Raw genomic sequence first — 15,226 nt, forward strand, 5'->3', positions numbered from 1 at the left:
CACTTTCCTTTTACTTGGATCGCACAAAACAATTTTGGGTGGACGACCAGCTCTTTGTTGGTTACGTGGGCGCGAAGAAAGATCGGGCCGTGCACAAATGGACCGTCTCCAGGTGGGTGGTTTTGTGCATCAAGGCTTGCTATTCTTTGGCAAAGAAGGAGCCTACAGTGGTACTGCGCGCCCATTCCACCAGGGCGACAGCAGCAACCACTGCTTTGGGACGGGGAGTCCCCCTTAATAACATCTGTCAGGCAGCTACGTGGGCATCTTTGCACATGTTCACCAAACACTACCGCCTGGACAGCCAAGTCCGGAGAGACGGTTTCTTTGGCTGCTCTGTTCTCCAGGACTTTCTGATGTCAATTTGGTTCACAGACCTACCTCCGGGGTTGGTATTGCTGGGGTATCTATTCTAAGGTAAGCAATCTATAACAAACTATTTCTTTCAGTTGAACAAGTTACTTACCTTCGGTAACGATATGTCTGTATGAAACATAGGTTGGTTATAGATTTCTTACAGCCCCACCCATCCTCCCTGTTCTGCAAACTGACTTCTAGGGTTAAGGACATCCTTTCAGGGCCCTAGTTGTGTGCACCAGTGGTGAGTGTCTTGCATGGCTCTGCCTTTCTGGCATGGAAAGTCGTGTACAGAACTGATGTCAGCGCACGAGGGCGGCGTCTATGGAGCTGCAGCAACGGCGACCACGACTCCGACGACGAACGCAGAGTTGACCGTCGCAACCTTCCGACGCACAGATATATCGATACTGAAGGTAAGTAAATTGTTCATCCACCCCAGTTGGTGTGTCTCCATGATACCCGAGTTCAACCTTCGATATTATGAGTGCGCAGGAAAGCCATAACAAATACATGGGCTGGACACCCATCAATATGGGTTCCCCAGCTACATGATGGCTTGACCGCACCCCAATGTGTTTGGTACTAAACACCTCATCTTAATAAACCCACACTGAGGCCAGTGCTGGATGTATTAATGAATGCACGCAGAGGACACCTTAGAGATGTCCCCTCAAAACCTACCGACTACTAGTATGGTAGTATGGTGACTGATTTTTCTCGACCAGTCAGCCACAGGTTTCTGATCTCCTGAGGTGAGAACCTTTGCTCTCGCAGGTCAGGTACAAAACCTGCTCTGGGTGGAGGTGTTTGCACCTTCTCCAAGCGGGATGGGCATTCCAGAGTTGGAGTCTTTAAATGCACTGCAGCCTTTTGTTATGCGACCCGGGCCTCTTCAGATAATGGTTGTGCCCACCTCACTGTCCTGACCCCACTTTTATGCGGCAAGACAGGCAGGAAAATTTGTAAGATTAGGAGGTGTTCTGACATTCAGCCATCACCATCCCTTAGGCGGGCCTGGCGATGTGGACCCTACTTTTCAGATTCCTCCATTTTGTTTTTAACGGAATTAGCCTTCTAGGATCAGGGTTATGTCCACTTCCCACAGGAAGTGGTCATATAGAGGGTGTAGACACCCTGAAGATAGGTACTCTATTGGCTACTACCTGTGACTCCCCGAAAATGCCCCTTACTTGAGTGTTTAGGTGGCAACCCTGAACCCAAGAACTCAGATTAGACAGATCCACAGAAGGACGAAGAAGAGCCACTGCTTGGTGAGAACTGCAGCAGAACTTTGGACTTTGGTGCGAAACCCTGCCGTTTTCAGCCCTCTCTCGACAAACACGACAGAGTGACTTGTCCTGAGAGCTGGAGAACTACCAATGCCTTGGGTAGCCTGCCAGCACTTCAAAAACCACCAAAAGTCTCCCTTGGAGTAGTGAAGCTACTCTTCTGCAGTCCGCAGGCACTTACAAGCAGAGTGTGGTCCACTGCCTTGAACCTCCAAGGCCTTATCGACTCCAAAGACAACCAGGAGAAGGTACTCATGCTCTGGAAGGTCACGTCTGTCTCCTCACTGAGTGTGAAGACACCAAAACCAGCCGGAGTAGTGCAGCACCAACCCCCGGGGTACCGAACGCCCTCCACAAAACATCAACAGTGAGAGTCCAGTCCGGATTCTCACTGCACCAGGACAAAGCAGCCGTCGAGACCCACTTCGAGAGTTGCCTAGCTGGTTTGATTTTACCCCTGCAAGCCATTTGTCCCTGACCACAAGGTGCAGCTTTGCGCACCCAACCCAGCTCGCCTAACCACTCTGCACCCGAATCGCCCGACCTTGGTCTCAAAGAACCGGCTGTTGCCCTGTGCTCAAAGACCCCTTGCAACCTCAACCCCCATTTGGTAGCTCTCGGTTTGTCTGCAAGCAAGCCCTGTGCAGCCTGTTTTTCAGTTCCCCTCCTTACCGTAGCGTGCCAGCTACCAGCCTCACCAGTACCCTGCTCCCGGTAGAACCCAGGCGTTTCCCAAAGACCTGCTGAGAGTACTTTGGACCATGGCCCACTACAACACCGAACCCTGAAGGTAAACCCCTGAAACCAACTGTACCTACCTTTATGCATCTTTGATTTTTCTTCCCATAGGACTGTATTGTGCATAAAAGTGCACAGGTTTGAACATTTTACTTACCTGTGACTATTTCTATTGAAAACTGCACTTAATTTTGAAAAAGGTTCTTGAGTTTAAAACATATATAAAAAGAAGTGTTATTTTTCTAATTTTGTCTCAGATTTATTCTTTGAGTGTGTCTCATTTATTGCCTCTGTGAGTACAGCAAATGTTTAGCACTACCCTCTGATAAGCCTAACTGCTCGCCCACACTTCCACAAAAGAGAGCATTATTATTATCTACTTTTTGCTTTTGTAAACCAATTGGGGAACCACAGGACTCTCTGCATAGTATACTTCGTTTTAGTATACTATATAGAGAGACAGCTTCCTACGCCCTCTTTGTGGTCTTAAAGGATCGGATCTCTGGCCCTGGCGTGGACTTTCTTCTGCCTCAGCTACTGTTCAATCGCATTCCTGTCAAACACAAGTGTCATGTTTCTTTTTTAAACATTAATTTTTTGCAGTACTTTACAGTAAGCATGTGATAAAGCAGTCCAAAAAGTCACCAAATATGCAGAAAACATATTCAGCACTGTAAGAAGACTGACAGAATCAGAGATCACATTGTAGAATGGTGTTGTATAATGATGCAAAGGGGTTGGAGTATGGGGAGGGGTACAACTAATGGTGGGCACGGAGGAGGAATGTCACACAAGTTTAAACATCCTCAATTTCTTTTACATATTGTCACCGGCAGGATGTGTGGACTAATTGGAAACGTCAAGTAAAGCCACCCTCCCTCATCGGCTCTCCCCCAGGTGTGAAAGCCCAGTAGAGCAGCTAGATCCCCCGGTTCATATTCTTGGCTAGTCCAGAGTGACAGCCATATCACTAACCTATCTGGTTACCATTTAGAGTATTGTATCTGGAAAAGTTGGTTCTATGTACATACCTCCTTCTTTCTTCCATAGGTGGCACCAGCCTTCTATATGGGACAGCCTGTCATTCTTCAATGGTTTTTTGTTAACCTCTCCTTTCCCTTCCAACGAGGAGGAGCGGTTGCACAGGCTGCGTTCTGTATGAACTACCCCCTTTTATATTGAAAGTTGGAGATCAGATATGGTGAATGACCAGCAAGTTGTCGGTTTTTCTGGCGTCAAAAATGTAAAAGTAGTGACTAAGTCTATCACGAAGGGTCACTCTTTGCACTAAGATCTCCTATGCCTTGCTAAGAAAGAATCTTCTGTTCAAGTGAGCTCCACAAGGGCATGGCAGTTCTACTCCCCTATCTAGAGGTGGTCTGGCAGCTGATATCTACTGAACAGCCACTTAATCTTCGTTACAGACGTTTGCCAACTCCTCCTGCATGGCAGCTCAGGCCTGGAATAATGGCTACTTCTATAGAGCTGTGCAGCTTTATTCTTTTGCTTTGATTGCTCAGTCCTTCCTACTGGTGGGTAGTGCTTTGAAGTGGCGGCCCTCAATATTTTGAAGACATGCAGCACCATGGATGGAATTGCACAATGCTATGCTGCTCCAAATTGCAATGACCTGGTAGGTGACTGCTACTTTTCACTGTGTGGAAAAACAAAAATCAGCACAAACAGCAGAGTCCGCCAGTGACATCAGCAGGAATTTAGGATGTTGACGTGGAAATCACCTAAGTGAGAATGGTGTCAGATCTCTCATTTCTCTTGCTAATCCTTCTGTTTATTCCTCTCAACGCGCCCTATAGAGATTTGTCTGTAAGATGCATGTCATATATCCCGCAAGAGTAAATGGTCTGTGTGCGATGAAAACTTGTACTTCTCTACCTTGCTGGATTTTATGGTAATGGTTACACTTGCTGCCTTTTGTGCAAGAGAGAAGCGTGCTTTGGAACTGTACCTGTTCTATGAGGAGCAATGCTTACACTGCTATTCCCCAATGTGTGTGTGTCTTGTGATGGGAAAAGCTTGCACTGCTGCTGCACTACAGGTACTTGTCCTTTGAAGGAAGAAAGCCTCTACAGTTTCTGCCCAAAGTGTACCTTCTCGATGAAGAAGGGTTATTTCACCAAAGTTTCCTTATCTTATGAAAAAAGAAAGGAAATAGTGAATGCACTGGAGTCTCCTATTTTTAATTGTATGACAGGGAGACACCTGTAAAACCATTATTGGCTCTCACACACAATTTTATTGCGTTTAACAAAATGAGAAGATAAATGCTGACTTAACCTGACCCATACTAGGCAACCCATATAGGAGACTGTATAATCAGTGGACTGTTGTATTCTTGGATGTTTCCCAGTGCTGAAGGTGGATCGCACTGATTTGCTGTGCTAGACATGGTGCAGTTTCATCATTCTATATAAGTTCATGAATGTTTGGTAATCGCATAATAGTTTTGGAATATTTATTTCAGGGGGTTTGTACTTTTATTGTATTTTTATGTCTGTTTACAAAGCGTGTACAACAACTGCTTCAGAAACTTCAGATGTCCTTGACATACATTTGTTGTGTTAAGGTGCGCTGTATAAACATTTCTGATGGATACATCTGCCAGTGGATTCCTCACCTTGTGAATATCCCCTGCGCCAGCAACATTCGGAAACTTTTGTAGCAGTCCACGCCGATGAGGTCGAAGACGACGTCACAGAGGCACGGCTCCGCTCGCGACTCCGCTGACGTCACCGGCTCCATAAGAAGACCTCGTCGGCGTGATGACGTCAGTTCCCTTTTTTCCGCGCCGTCGACGCCAACGGATTTCGGGAATCGCTGTTGGTAGCTTCATTGTTACTTGTGTTATCTCTGGATTTTCTCTGTTTCTCATTCAAGGATGTCGACAAGGAAGTCTGGTTTCAAGCCTTGTCGTGAGTGCGGCAAACACATGTCGATCACTGATCCACATGAGGACTGTGTGTGGTGCTTGTCTTCTGACCACGATGTGGATGGTTGTTCCGGTTGCCGCAAGATGAGCTCGAAGGCTCTCACGGAAAGGGAAGCGAAGCTCTTCATCGCAAGGATGAAAAAGGAGAAGAGAGGAAGAAGGAAGTCGAGGACGAGGTCGAGGTCTCGATTGAGGTCGGGGTCGGCGTCGAAGTCGACTTCGGGGCATGCTTCGCGAGCTAAGAAGCATAAGAAGAAGAGGAGGCACTCTTCTCGACGCCACTCGGACAAGAGTTCGGCTCCGAAGTCGCCATCTCGACGTCGAAGGGACTCTGTGTCTCCTTTTCCTCTGCCGGCTTCGCCTTCTGGTCCTTCTTTTCCAGTGGCTTCCCTGGCTCCGGCTTCTCCGGCGCCGGCTCAGACTCCGGCGCCGGTTCCATCTCCGGCTCCGGTTCCATCTCCGGTTCCATCTCCGGCCCCGGTTGGGTTGAAGATCTTCAAGTCCCGGGTGAGCCTGCGACGCCGTTGATTCCACCGTCGGCGCCGGTTGGCCCGAGTCTGATGATGACTGACCAGTACCCTGCTTTCCCTGGTCCAGGTCAGGACCCCTCGCATTATTCGCTAGAGCCATGTACACCACTGGTGCACCTGCGGGTCCGATGGGTCCAATGGCGTTTAATTTGGGGGTGCCGCAAGTCTATCTACAGGCCCCCTTTATGCCGTTCTTTCCAGCGACACCGTCTTGGCATCTGCCGAGGACGTCGACGCCGCTTCCATCTTCACCGGCGCCGGCTCGACCTTGTTCGACGCCGGCTGCTCCTGCGGATCCACGTTCGACGCCGGCACCGGCGCCGTCGGATTCGAACACGGCGCCGCCGACGCCGCTGGTACGGATTCGGTCCAGAAGGGAGGCTCAGAGGGTGATTGATGAGCGGAGGTACCTTCTGGAGGAAGCAGAGGAAGGAGAGCTGGTGGAGTCGGATGAAGTGTTTGAGGAGCTTAAGGAAGCTAGTGGGCTGGATTTGTCTCCTGAGTGGGAGATTACTCCTCCGTCTGATGAACCCTCCAAAGATGTGGCTCCGTATCATGCGGTAATCAGAAAAGCTGCGGAATTGCTTGATCTCCAGTTGCCAACAACGGAGTTTAAATCAAACATTTTGACTGAGGTGTTACATTCTCCTACGGCAGTTTCTGAACCTTTGTTACCTTTTAATGAGGCCATTATTGACCCTGTGTTGGAGGTGTGGCGTAAGCCTTTTTCTGCTCCTGCAGTTTCCATGACGGTTGCTAGGAGGTATAGGGCAGCTCCAGGGGACCCTGAATTCTTGACATCGCATCCATCACCTGAGAGCCTGGTGATTCAGGCGGCTTGTTCAGGGAAATCCAAGGGTGCTTTTCTTCAGGTTCCGGGGGACAGAGAGGCTAAAAGGTTGGATCAATCGGCCAAAAAGGTATTTTCATCGGCCAGCATGGCTCTGAAGTCAACGAATGCCACATGCCTTTTAGGACGTTATGTACATGCACTTATGGATTCTGCTAAAAAGCTGGCGCCAAAACTATCTGAGGAGGATAGGATTGGTCTTCAGGAGATCTTGACTGATGCCCAGGCAGCAGCACGCCAGGTGATCCAAAGTGGGCTGGACACAGCGGATTCAGTGGCAAGGGTCATGGGATCTTCTGTCGCCCTAGGAGGAGTGCGTGGCTGAAGTCTTCTGAGTTTTCCCAGGATGTGCAGTCGACTCTGTTGGACTTGCCATTTGATGGATCTGGCTTGTTTGGCAAAAAGGCAGATGCTGCTCTTGAACGTTTCAAGGAGAGCAAGGCAACGGCTAAGTCTCTGGGCCTTCAGTCCCAGTCGAGGGGGTCTTTTAAAAGGTACAGAGGGTTCGAAAGGGCATCCTTTCGATCCTACAGACAGACCCAGCAGCAGCAACAGCAGCAGCAAGGTTCCTCGTCTAGAGGATTCAGAGGTAGAATTAGGGGTCGCACACGTGGCCGTCAACTCTCTTCCTCCTCCTCAGCCCCTCCCACCACCGCAAAGCAGCCCTAGATCCGCCATTCCGGATCATGTTGGTCCTGTGGGGGGCCGGCTTACCCATTTTCTACAAGATTGGTAATCTGTAACCACAGATCTCTGGGTTCTGGATCTTGTAGAAAATGGGTACGCCCTTCCCTTTCAGGAATTCCCGCCAAATTACCCTCCTTGTCAAGGGCTTGCTCGGAGGGCCACCGTCTTCTCCTGCAGGAGGAAGTCCTGAAGTTGTTCCAAAAAGGTGCGATAGAGGTGGTTCCAGAGCAGAAAAGGGGTCAGGGATGCTACTCCCGGTATTTCCTGATTCCGAAAAAGGACGGCAGATTGCATCCGATATTGGACCTCAGAATCTTGAATCTTTTTCTAAAGCAAGAGAAGTTCAAGATGCTCACCCTGGCTCAGGTTCTTCAAGCGCTGAATCAGGAGGACTCGATGGTGTCGATCGACTTATTGGATGCGTATTTCCACATCCCCATCCTGAAGTCGCACAGGAAGTATCTCCGGTTTACGGTAGGGTCGCAACATTATCAGTTTACGGCTCAGCTGTTGTTCAAATTGGGTTTCTCGATAAATGTGCCCAAATATCACCTGGTGCCCTCTCAGCGCAACCTGTTCATAGGTGCGGTACTGGACACTACTGTGTGTCGAGCATTCCCTCCTCCTCAAAGGATTCTCGACATACAGGAAATTATTCCTTTGTATTACAATGGAGCGGTCGTTCCAGTTCTGAAGGTCCTTCGCCTGCTCGGTCTGTTCGCTTCCTGCATTCTGTTGGTCAACCATGCACGCTGGCATATGAGGGCACTCCAGTGGTGCCTCCGCAGGCAGTGGTATCAGCACAAGGGAGATCTCAGGGAGTCTGTGAGGATCTCCAGAGAAGCTGCGGCGGATCTGTCTTGGTGGAGCGGGGAGGGCAATCTGTCTCCGGGAAAGCCCTTCCATCTACCTCCATCGGTGGCCACAGTGATTACGGATGCATCCACTTTAGGGTGGGGTGCTCATCTTGGGGATCTGGAGATTAAGGGTCTTTGGTCTCCAGAGGAAAGGTTGCTTCACGTCAACCTTCTGGAATTGCGGGCGATTCGTTTGGCGCTCAAGGCCTTCCTCCCTTCCCTTCGCGGTCAGTCGGTTCAAGTCCTGTCGGACAACACTACCGCGATGTGGTATATCAACAAACAGGGAGGAGTGGGGTCGCATTGTCTCTGCAGAGAGGCTCTGCGTCTATGGTCCTGGGCTCAGGACCATCAGATTTGTCTGATGGCAAATCATCTGGCCGGGGTTCTAAACGTACGTGCGGACAGTCTCAGTCAGCAGTTCTCCGCCGACCACGAGTGGAGGCTCCGTCCGGAGGTGGTTCGTCACGTCTTTCGGATGTGGGGAACTCCTCGGGTGGACCTGTTCGCCACTCACGAGAATGCTCACTGCCCGTCATTCTGCAGTCTCCAGTATCCGATGCAGGGAGAGTTGGGGGACGCGTTTCAGTTGAGTTGGGGCTCTCGACACCTTTACGCGTTACCTCCCATACCCTTGATTCCTCGGGTTCTGAGGAAGATTCGCCAAGACCGGGCCCAAAACATATTGGTCGCCCAGGATTGGCCAAGAAGGGTGTGGTACACAGATCTTCTCCACCTCTCCTCGTGCCCTCCGCTCCGTCTCCCTCTGAGGGCAGACCTCCTCTCGCAATCGGAGGGGCAGGTTCTACACCCCCACGTCCAGAGCTTACACCTTCATGCCTGGAGATTGAACGGGGCAACCTGAATTCTTTTTTTCTCCCACCTGATGTGGTAGATGTAATTTTGTCTGCCAGGCGTCACTCCTCCAAATCTATATATTCTTATAGGTGGTCTAAATTTGTACTTTGGTGTGGTAAGAAGTCAATTGATCCTTTGAAGGCTCGTCTGTCTAACTTTCTACAGTTTACCCTTTATCTTGCCCAGCAAGGCTTTGCTGTGGCCACTGTAAAGGGATACTTATCGGCTTTGTCGGCTTTCCTTTGCTTGCCGGACCAGCCTTCATTATTCAAATCACCTATTGTGCTTGGATTTCTCAAGGGCCTCACGAACAGATTTTCTCCTACTCCCTTTATTGTGCCTCAATGGGACTTAAACCTTGTCTTGACTTATCTTATGGGTTTTCCCTTCGAGCCCTTACATAAGTGTCCCTTGAGACTGTTGTCTTTTAAGACGGTTTTCCTTATTGCAATCACCTCGGCAAGGAGGGTAAATGAGCTTCAAGCTCTTAGTTCCAAACCCCCGTTTTTGACCATTCATGCTGAAAGAATGGTACTCAGGACAAGGGCTGCATTTTTGCCTAAGGTGGTATTTCCCTTCCATCTGGGGCAATCCATTACCCTTCCTTCCTTCTATCCTCCCCCTCCCCCTTCCAAGGAGGAGGAGAGACTTCACCGCTTGGACCCTAAGAGGGCGGTGAGCTTCTACCTGGACAGGACAAAGGACTTCAGAGTTGATGACCAGCTCTTCGTGGGCTTTGTTGGCTGCAGGAAAGGTCGAGCGGTGCACAAGCGTACCCTTTCCAGGTGGATTGTCTTGTGCATCAAGATATGCTACTCTGTGGCTGGTAAGGAACCTCCAGAGGGTTTAAGGGCTCATTCCACTAGAGCAAAGTCTTCCACCTCTGCTTTGTCTAGGGGTGTTCCTGTGGAGGACATTTGTAGGGCGGCAACTTGGGCCTCCCTCCACACCTTCGCGAAACATTATTGCTTGGACACCGAGGTGAGGAGGGACGGACACTTTGCTTGTTCCGTCCTTCAGAACTTTCTGGTATAGAAGGGTGGACACCCTCCTCCGGGAGTGGGGACTGCTGTGGAACCTATTCACAAGGTGAGGAATCCACTGGCAGATGTATCCATCAGAAGAACAAGTTACTTACCTTCGGTAACGCTTTTTCTGGTGTATACAGTATCTGCCTGTGGATTCCTCACTGACCCACCCGCCTCCCCGTTGTCCACCCTTGTATACCTTTAGTATATGATGGTGTTTCATGTACATTTATTACTGTCAAAGGCATTGTGTGGTTTCGTTTGCCTTTCTGCTTATTCTCCACACTGTGTGTGTTGCTTTGTATATTGTGTACTGTGTATGCTATGTATATATTGCTGTCAGTCCGTCCGTGTGCCTCGAAGGCACGGAAAAAAGGGCGGAACTGACGTCATCACGCCGACGAGGTCTTCTTATGGAGCCGGTGACGTCAGCGGAGTCGCGAGCGGAGCCCTGCCTCTGTGACGTAGTCTTCGACCTCATCGGCGTGGACTGCTGCAAAAGTTTCCGAATGTTGCTGGCGCAGGGGATATTCACAAGGTGAGGAATCCACAGGCAGATACTGTATCCACCAGAAAAAGCGTTACCGAAGGTAAGTAACTTGTTCTTCTATTACAAAAAATTCGAAACGGTTCGGATTGCCAATCCTCGTTTTAATGCTTGTTATGAGTGAAACAGTGAACTTCCACAAAATATGTAAGCAGAGTGTACTTTTGATTTCACATGTGAAACAAGCAGGTGTAAATGAACTGGAAGATTTTACAAAATGTTAAAACATATCTGATTATCTGATAAGGGACTTTATATCATACAGAACACCTTTGGCCAGTCCTGGCATTTTAGCCAACATCACTTTGCCATCTGGAGCTTTGAATCCGTAGTGAAAGCATTACAAGCAAAACTACAAGCCTCATAATGCAACTTGCCTTTGGCAGAAAAGCCAGGAATGGCTGGTTGTATTGTATGACTTAGTACCACTTGGTATAGTTGCAACATGAAATTTAGTTCCTGACTTTGTTTTTTATTTTGTTGGCAGTCACAGGTTAAACAGCCCAGAGGGTGAGAGGACAGAGATAGCCTTTCAAATGTAAATGCAAGCATCTCACAATGGCATGGAAAAAGGCATTCTTTACTAGAGCAATGATCTGCTGACACCCCTCTTCTCAAGCTTTTCCTCTTCCTTGAGTTTAGTCTGATATAGATGGAGCACATGTTACACCAGTGTGAAAAGGTGTAGCACGTGCTGCTGGTACTGCCCCGCTAGGGCCGCCAGTGTTGCTTTAGGAGTCATTCCTAATGTGAGGTCCTTGTAGTACGAAGTATCCAATTGAAGAATATGTTACTTCCTGTGAACAGGCATCCTATAGATATCCCGAATCAAAGAGTTTTGCACTGGCAGGGTCTTCCTCTCTATCTCAGAATGAAAGGTCGCTCAGCCTTTCTTAGAATAGGGTGCCCTGCCTGCCTTCTAAAACAAATACCTTAGCGACCTCCATGGCAGGTAGGGTGACCTGTAATCTACAAGGCAGAGGGGTGCTATTATACACAGCCAGATAAAGGTTCTCTGTTCCCCAACACCCCTCCCTACTTTACCAAGCTGTTCTAAGTGACCAATGGCAGTTCTAGAAAATCCAAAATCTGACTCCCAATCTTAGCAACTCTCTTGTCTTCTTCCCTTTTTGAACACAACATGTGGATATTCAGCATCCTGATCGCACCATGACCCCTCTACCTTGTCCAAGAAGGTTGGAGTTTACTCTTTTGTAGGAGAATAGGACAAAAGACGCATCCACCAATCAGAAACCCCACCAATCAGAAACCAGAAAAGGGGCCACATCAACGCATCCAGTTATTATAAATTTGACAGCGGGAGATGATGTATCCTGATTGGTCAGGATTACTTCAACCCCTAGTTAAGGTTCAATCTCCATTCTCTCAGTGGTCATACTGGGAATCGGGTGCAAGCCTCCATGCCTCCTTTTAGATCTCACCTGCCAGACTGTGTAAGGTCTCTGGTTGCGAAATGGCCTTTTGTCCGCTTACAGTGGGCTTCGACCCTGTCCATTGCTTACAATTGGTTGGCTTTATTGTCACTTTCATTTGTTTCGGTTTTATTTATTAGCTTCTGTCAGCTTTCCTTCTTTTTCTTGTATTTGTCACTCTAGTGAAGCATAGCCTATTTACTTGTACCCTTCCACTTCTTGCTTTTTAGGCACTACCTTTTTTGGGGGGTAAGCATGAGAGTGCATGTGTTTTCCAGCTGTCTCCCTCGTGTATTTCTCCCCTCCCCACCACACTCCATGTTGCTCCCTGTTTTTTGTTTGTTGGCTTTTGCACACTCCCCCACATTGCTTTGTCACTTGTGTGCTTCTCTCTGAAGTGCTACTTCCCCTCTTGCCCGCTCTTCTTTCCTTAGTGCTGCTTCATCCTCCAGCTCCCTGTTGCTGCCCTCCTCTTTCTACTCACTGTGTTTTAAAAACATTAATTAAAATATTTTTTTCTTTGACATTTTTTTTTTTCATGGTGGATCAAGGTGCAAATTGCTACCAGCTGTCTGTATTAGAAGTGCTTTTGCACTACTTCTGTTTCTTTTTTAAAAGAAATTACCAATCCATCTCGGAATAGTAAATAAATAGGAAATGGCAGCCACGTTATTTTATAGGCATGCATTTGTTATTGCACTTTTTTTTGTTTGCACACCTTTTCACCATACTTTACAACATGGTTAAAAGGCATTGACAAAGCCAGTGCTTGTTTTATTTGTTACAGTCTAGTCACAGAGGGGGGTACACATAGGGTTCATGTTACATGGCTTAAGAGGTAACTGCACATAGAAACTGCAGAATTCTTAACTTACTGTGAAGGCAGTCAAAATATTGACCTGCTTTATAGTTCTGCCTGTTGGAGCGACTGTAATAAATACTGTGACTGGGCATAAGCCAGGACTTGCTGTTAAAAAAAACATAAGGGACCCACATGTTACAAACCAAATGGTTTGTTTGGAGAAAGACTAACATTGAATGTTCACTCAAGAACCCTTGGGTAGAATAGGATATAAAGTATACTTATTTGTGTGATACTACCTGACAAGGCTGTTGTTGGGAGGAGAGGTTTCTGGATCCAATCTGGTGGCTGGGATATTCCTAAGGTGAGGAATCTGTGGGAAGATAGACAGGCCTCAAGAAATATTACCGAAGGTGAGCAACTTTTTCTTTAGGATTTTAAATGTGTCTAATATTTTCTAAAAAAAAAAGACCCACACCAAGAGATTTAAAGTTTTTTTCTGAAATGATATAAATTTAATTTTCTAGAAATCGTTTGATGCACATCCAAGGAAAGAAAGTCAAGTGAGACAACTGGCCTGGGTAGGTGATGGTGTTTGGGTTTCCATTCGTCTTGATTCTACACTTCGCCTTTATCACGCGCACACTTATCAGCATTTACAAGATGTGGATATCGAACCCTATGTAAGCAAGATGTTAGGTAAGATCTTTATCTTGAAGTAACAATTCAGTTGATCATGATGGACCATATTATATATTAAAATAATGTTGGACTTGTGTCAGCAATTTGTGCTGGACATGGGTGAATACTTTGTGTTGTGGCTTCGATAGAGAAGCAATATATTTTTTCTTTAACATTGCATTGTGTTTACGATCATGTAAGATGCATGTAAACTTAGATCTGATAGACATCTAGTCGCAGATCCCTTAACTTAGAATATTCCCCTGGCGTCAGACTGGATCTGGAAAAAAAAATTCCCCAGCAGTACCTCTGCACGCCGGGGGGCAGCTTCGCCCGGCTCTGTCGTGACATCGTCCACAGAAATTATGTCAATGGAGCCATATAGGGCCCCCTCCTCCAACCCCCTCCCCACCCCCCCGGCGCGCTGACGTTTTTTTCTTCTCCTCCGCATCCCAACGCGGATCTGGGAGAAGCGGTTCCTCTGGCCACGACTCCGCCGAGTGCGACGCCTGCCGGCAGCTGAAACCAAAGTCCCTGCGCGAACTGCGGATGAAATTGATGTCTGCCCGGCTGTCCCGTTCGGGACTCCTCGCGGCGCCGGTCTCCAACGGAAAAGTTTCGGTGCCGCATCAACGCCAGGTTGTTGACTCTTCTCCGGAAGCATCCGGAGAGATTTCTTCCTCACGCCCAGCGGCGCCCCATGTATTTTTGCCGGTGCCTCCCTTAGAATATGTGGATCCGGCAGAATCCCCACCTTCTCAAGAGCACCCGCACCCGGCAGGCTCCTCGCCTCCTCAAGAGCCTAATCAGGACTCCCATTCGTCAATGGGACTCAGGGCGGGGTAGTGGATGACGTCAGGGCGGGGTAGTGTGGCGCCCTCCCCCGGCGCGCAGAGGTGCTGCTGCACAGGAGTTTTTCGGATCCATTCTGATGCCTGGGGATATTCTAAGTTAAGGAATCAGCGGTTAGACAACGTCTCTACCAGATACATCGTTACCGAAGGTAAGTAACTTGTACTTCCTATCCCGATCGGGAGGTTCGGGTCGCCCTCTTTGTTCATCTACTTGGGTGTCCTGCTACGTTCACATCGATCGGTGCCGTTGGTGCCTCTTTGTTCGACTCTCGTGGTTCTCTTCCAGTTTCCCCTTGATTGTCAATTTCCTGACTTTTTCATATGTTTCTATGATGCTGTGTGTGCACATGAGAGGGCAGGCATGTGTGTGGGGCTTCCCGCTGGTGGTTTCTGGGGGTTGTCCCAGATTTCCTCTATATATATATATATATATATATATATGTCACTCACTCGCTCCCTCACTCTCTCTCTCTCTCTCACTCTCTCTCTCACTCTCTCTCTCTCCTTCATGGTAGATAGCTTGGGTGCGTCCGGCTCGCAGGTGGCCCTTCGTCATTGAACCTGTGGGTGGGGTTGACTGGTTGACTTCCGCCTGCGTCGCCAAACTTCTCTGTCGGCCTGCATGCTTCATTGGCCTATGCAGTGGTGTGGTTTTCACGGTACACACTGTCTGGTCCCTGTCTTCTTGTGATTCACATCTAAGTATCTCCTGGTGGACGTAGTATGTATGTCTCTGCATAATGCCTTCTGCCACCATTTGCCGGC

The 15,226-nt window shown here is 48.3% G+C and overlaps 1 protein-coding gene across 3 annotated transcripts in view; it reads left to right on the forward strand.

Annotated features, from left to right (window-relative positions):
- SPAG9 (sperm associated antigen 9) overlaps positions 1–15,226 on the forward strand; it is a 1,633,747-nt gene that overhangs the window by 1,437,968 nt on the left and 180,553 nt on the right. For all 3 annotated transcript variants that reach the window (XM_085617154.1, XM_085617155.1, XM_085617156.1), the window contains one exon: positions 13,454–13,625. In XM_085617154.1, the coding sequence (XP_085473280.1) occupies positions 13,454–13,625 (172 nt within the window). The remainder of the gene's footprint in view (positions 1–13,453; positions 13,626–15,226) is intronic.

Source organism: Triturus cristatus, chromosome 7 (genome assembly GCF_964204655.1).
Source record: "Triturus cristatus chromosome 7, aTriCri1.1, whole genome shotgun sequence".
NCBI lineage: Eukaryota > Metazoa > Chordata > Amphibia > Caudata > Salamandridae > Triturus > Triturus cristatus.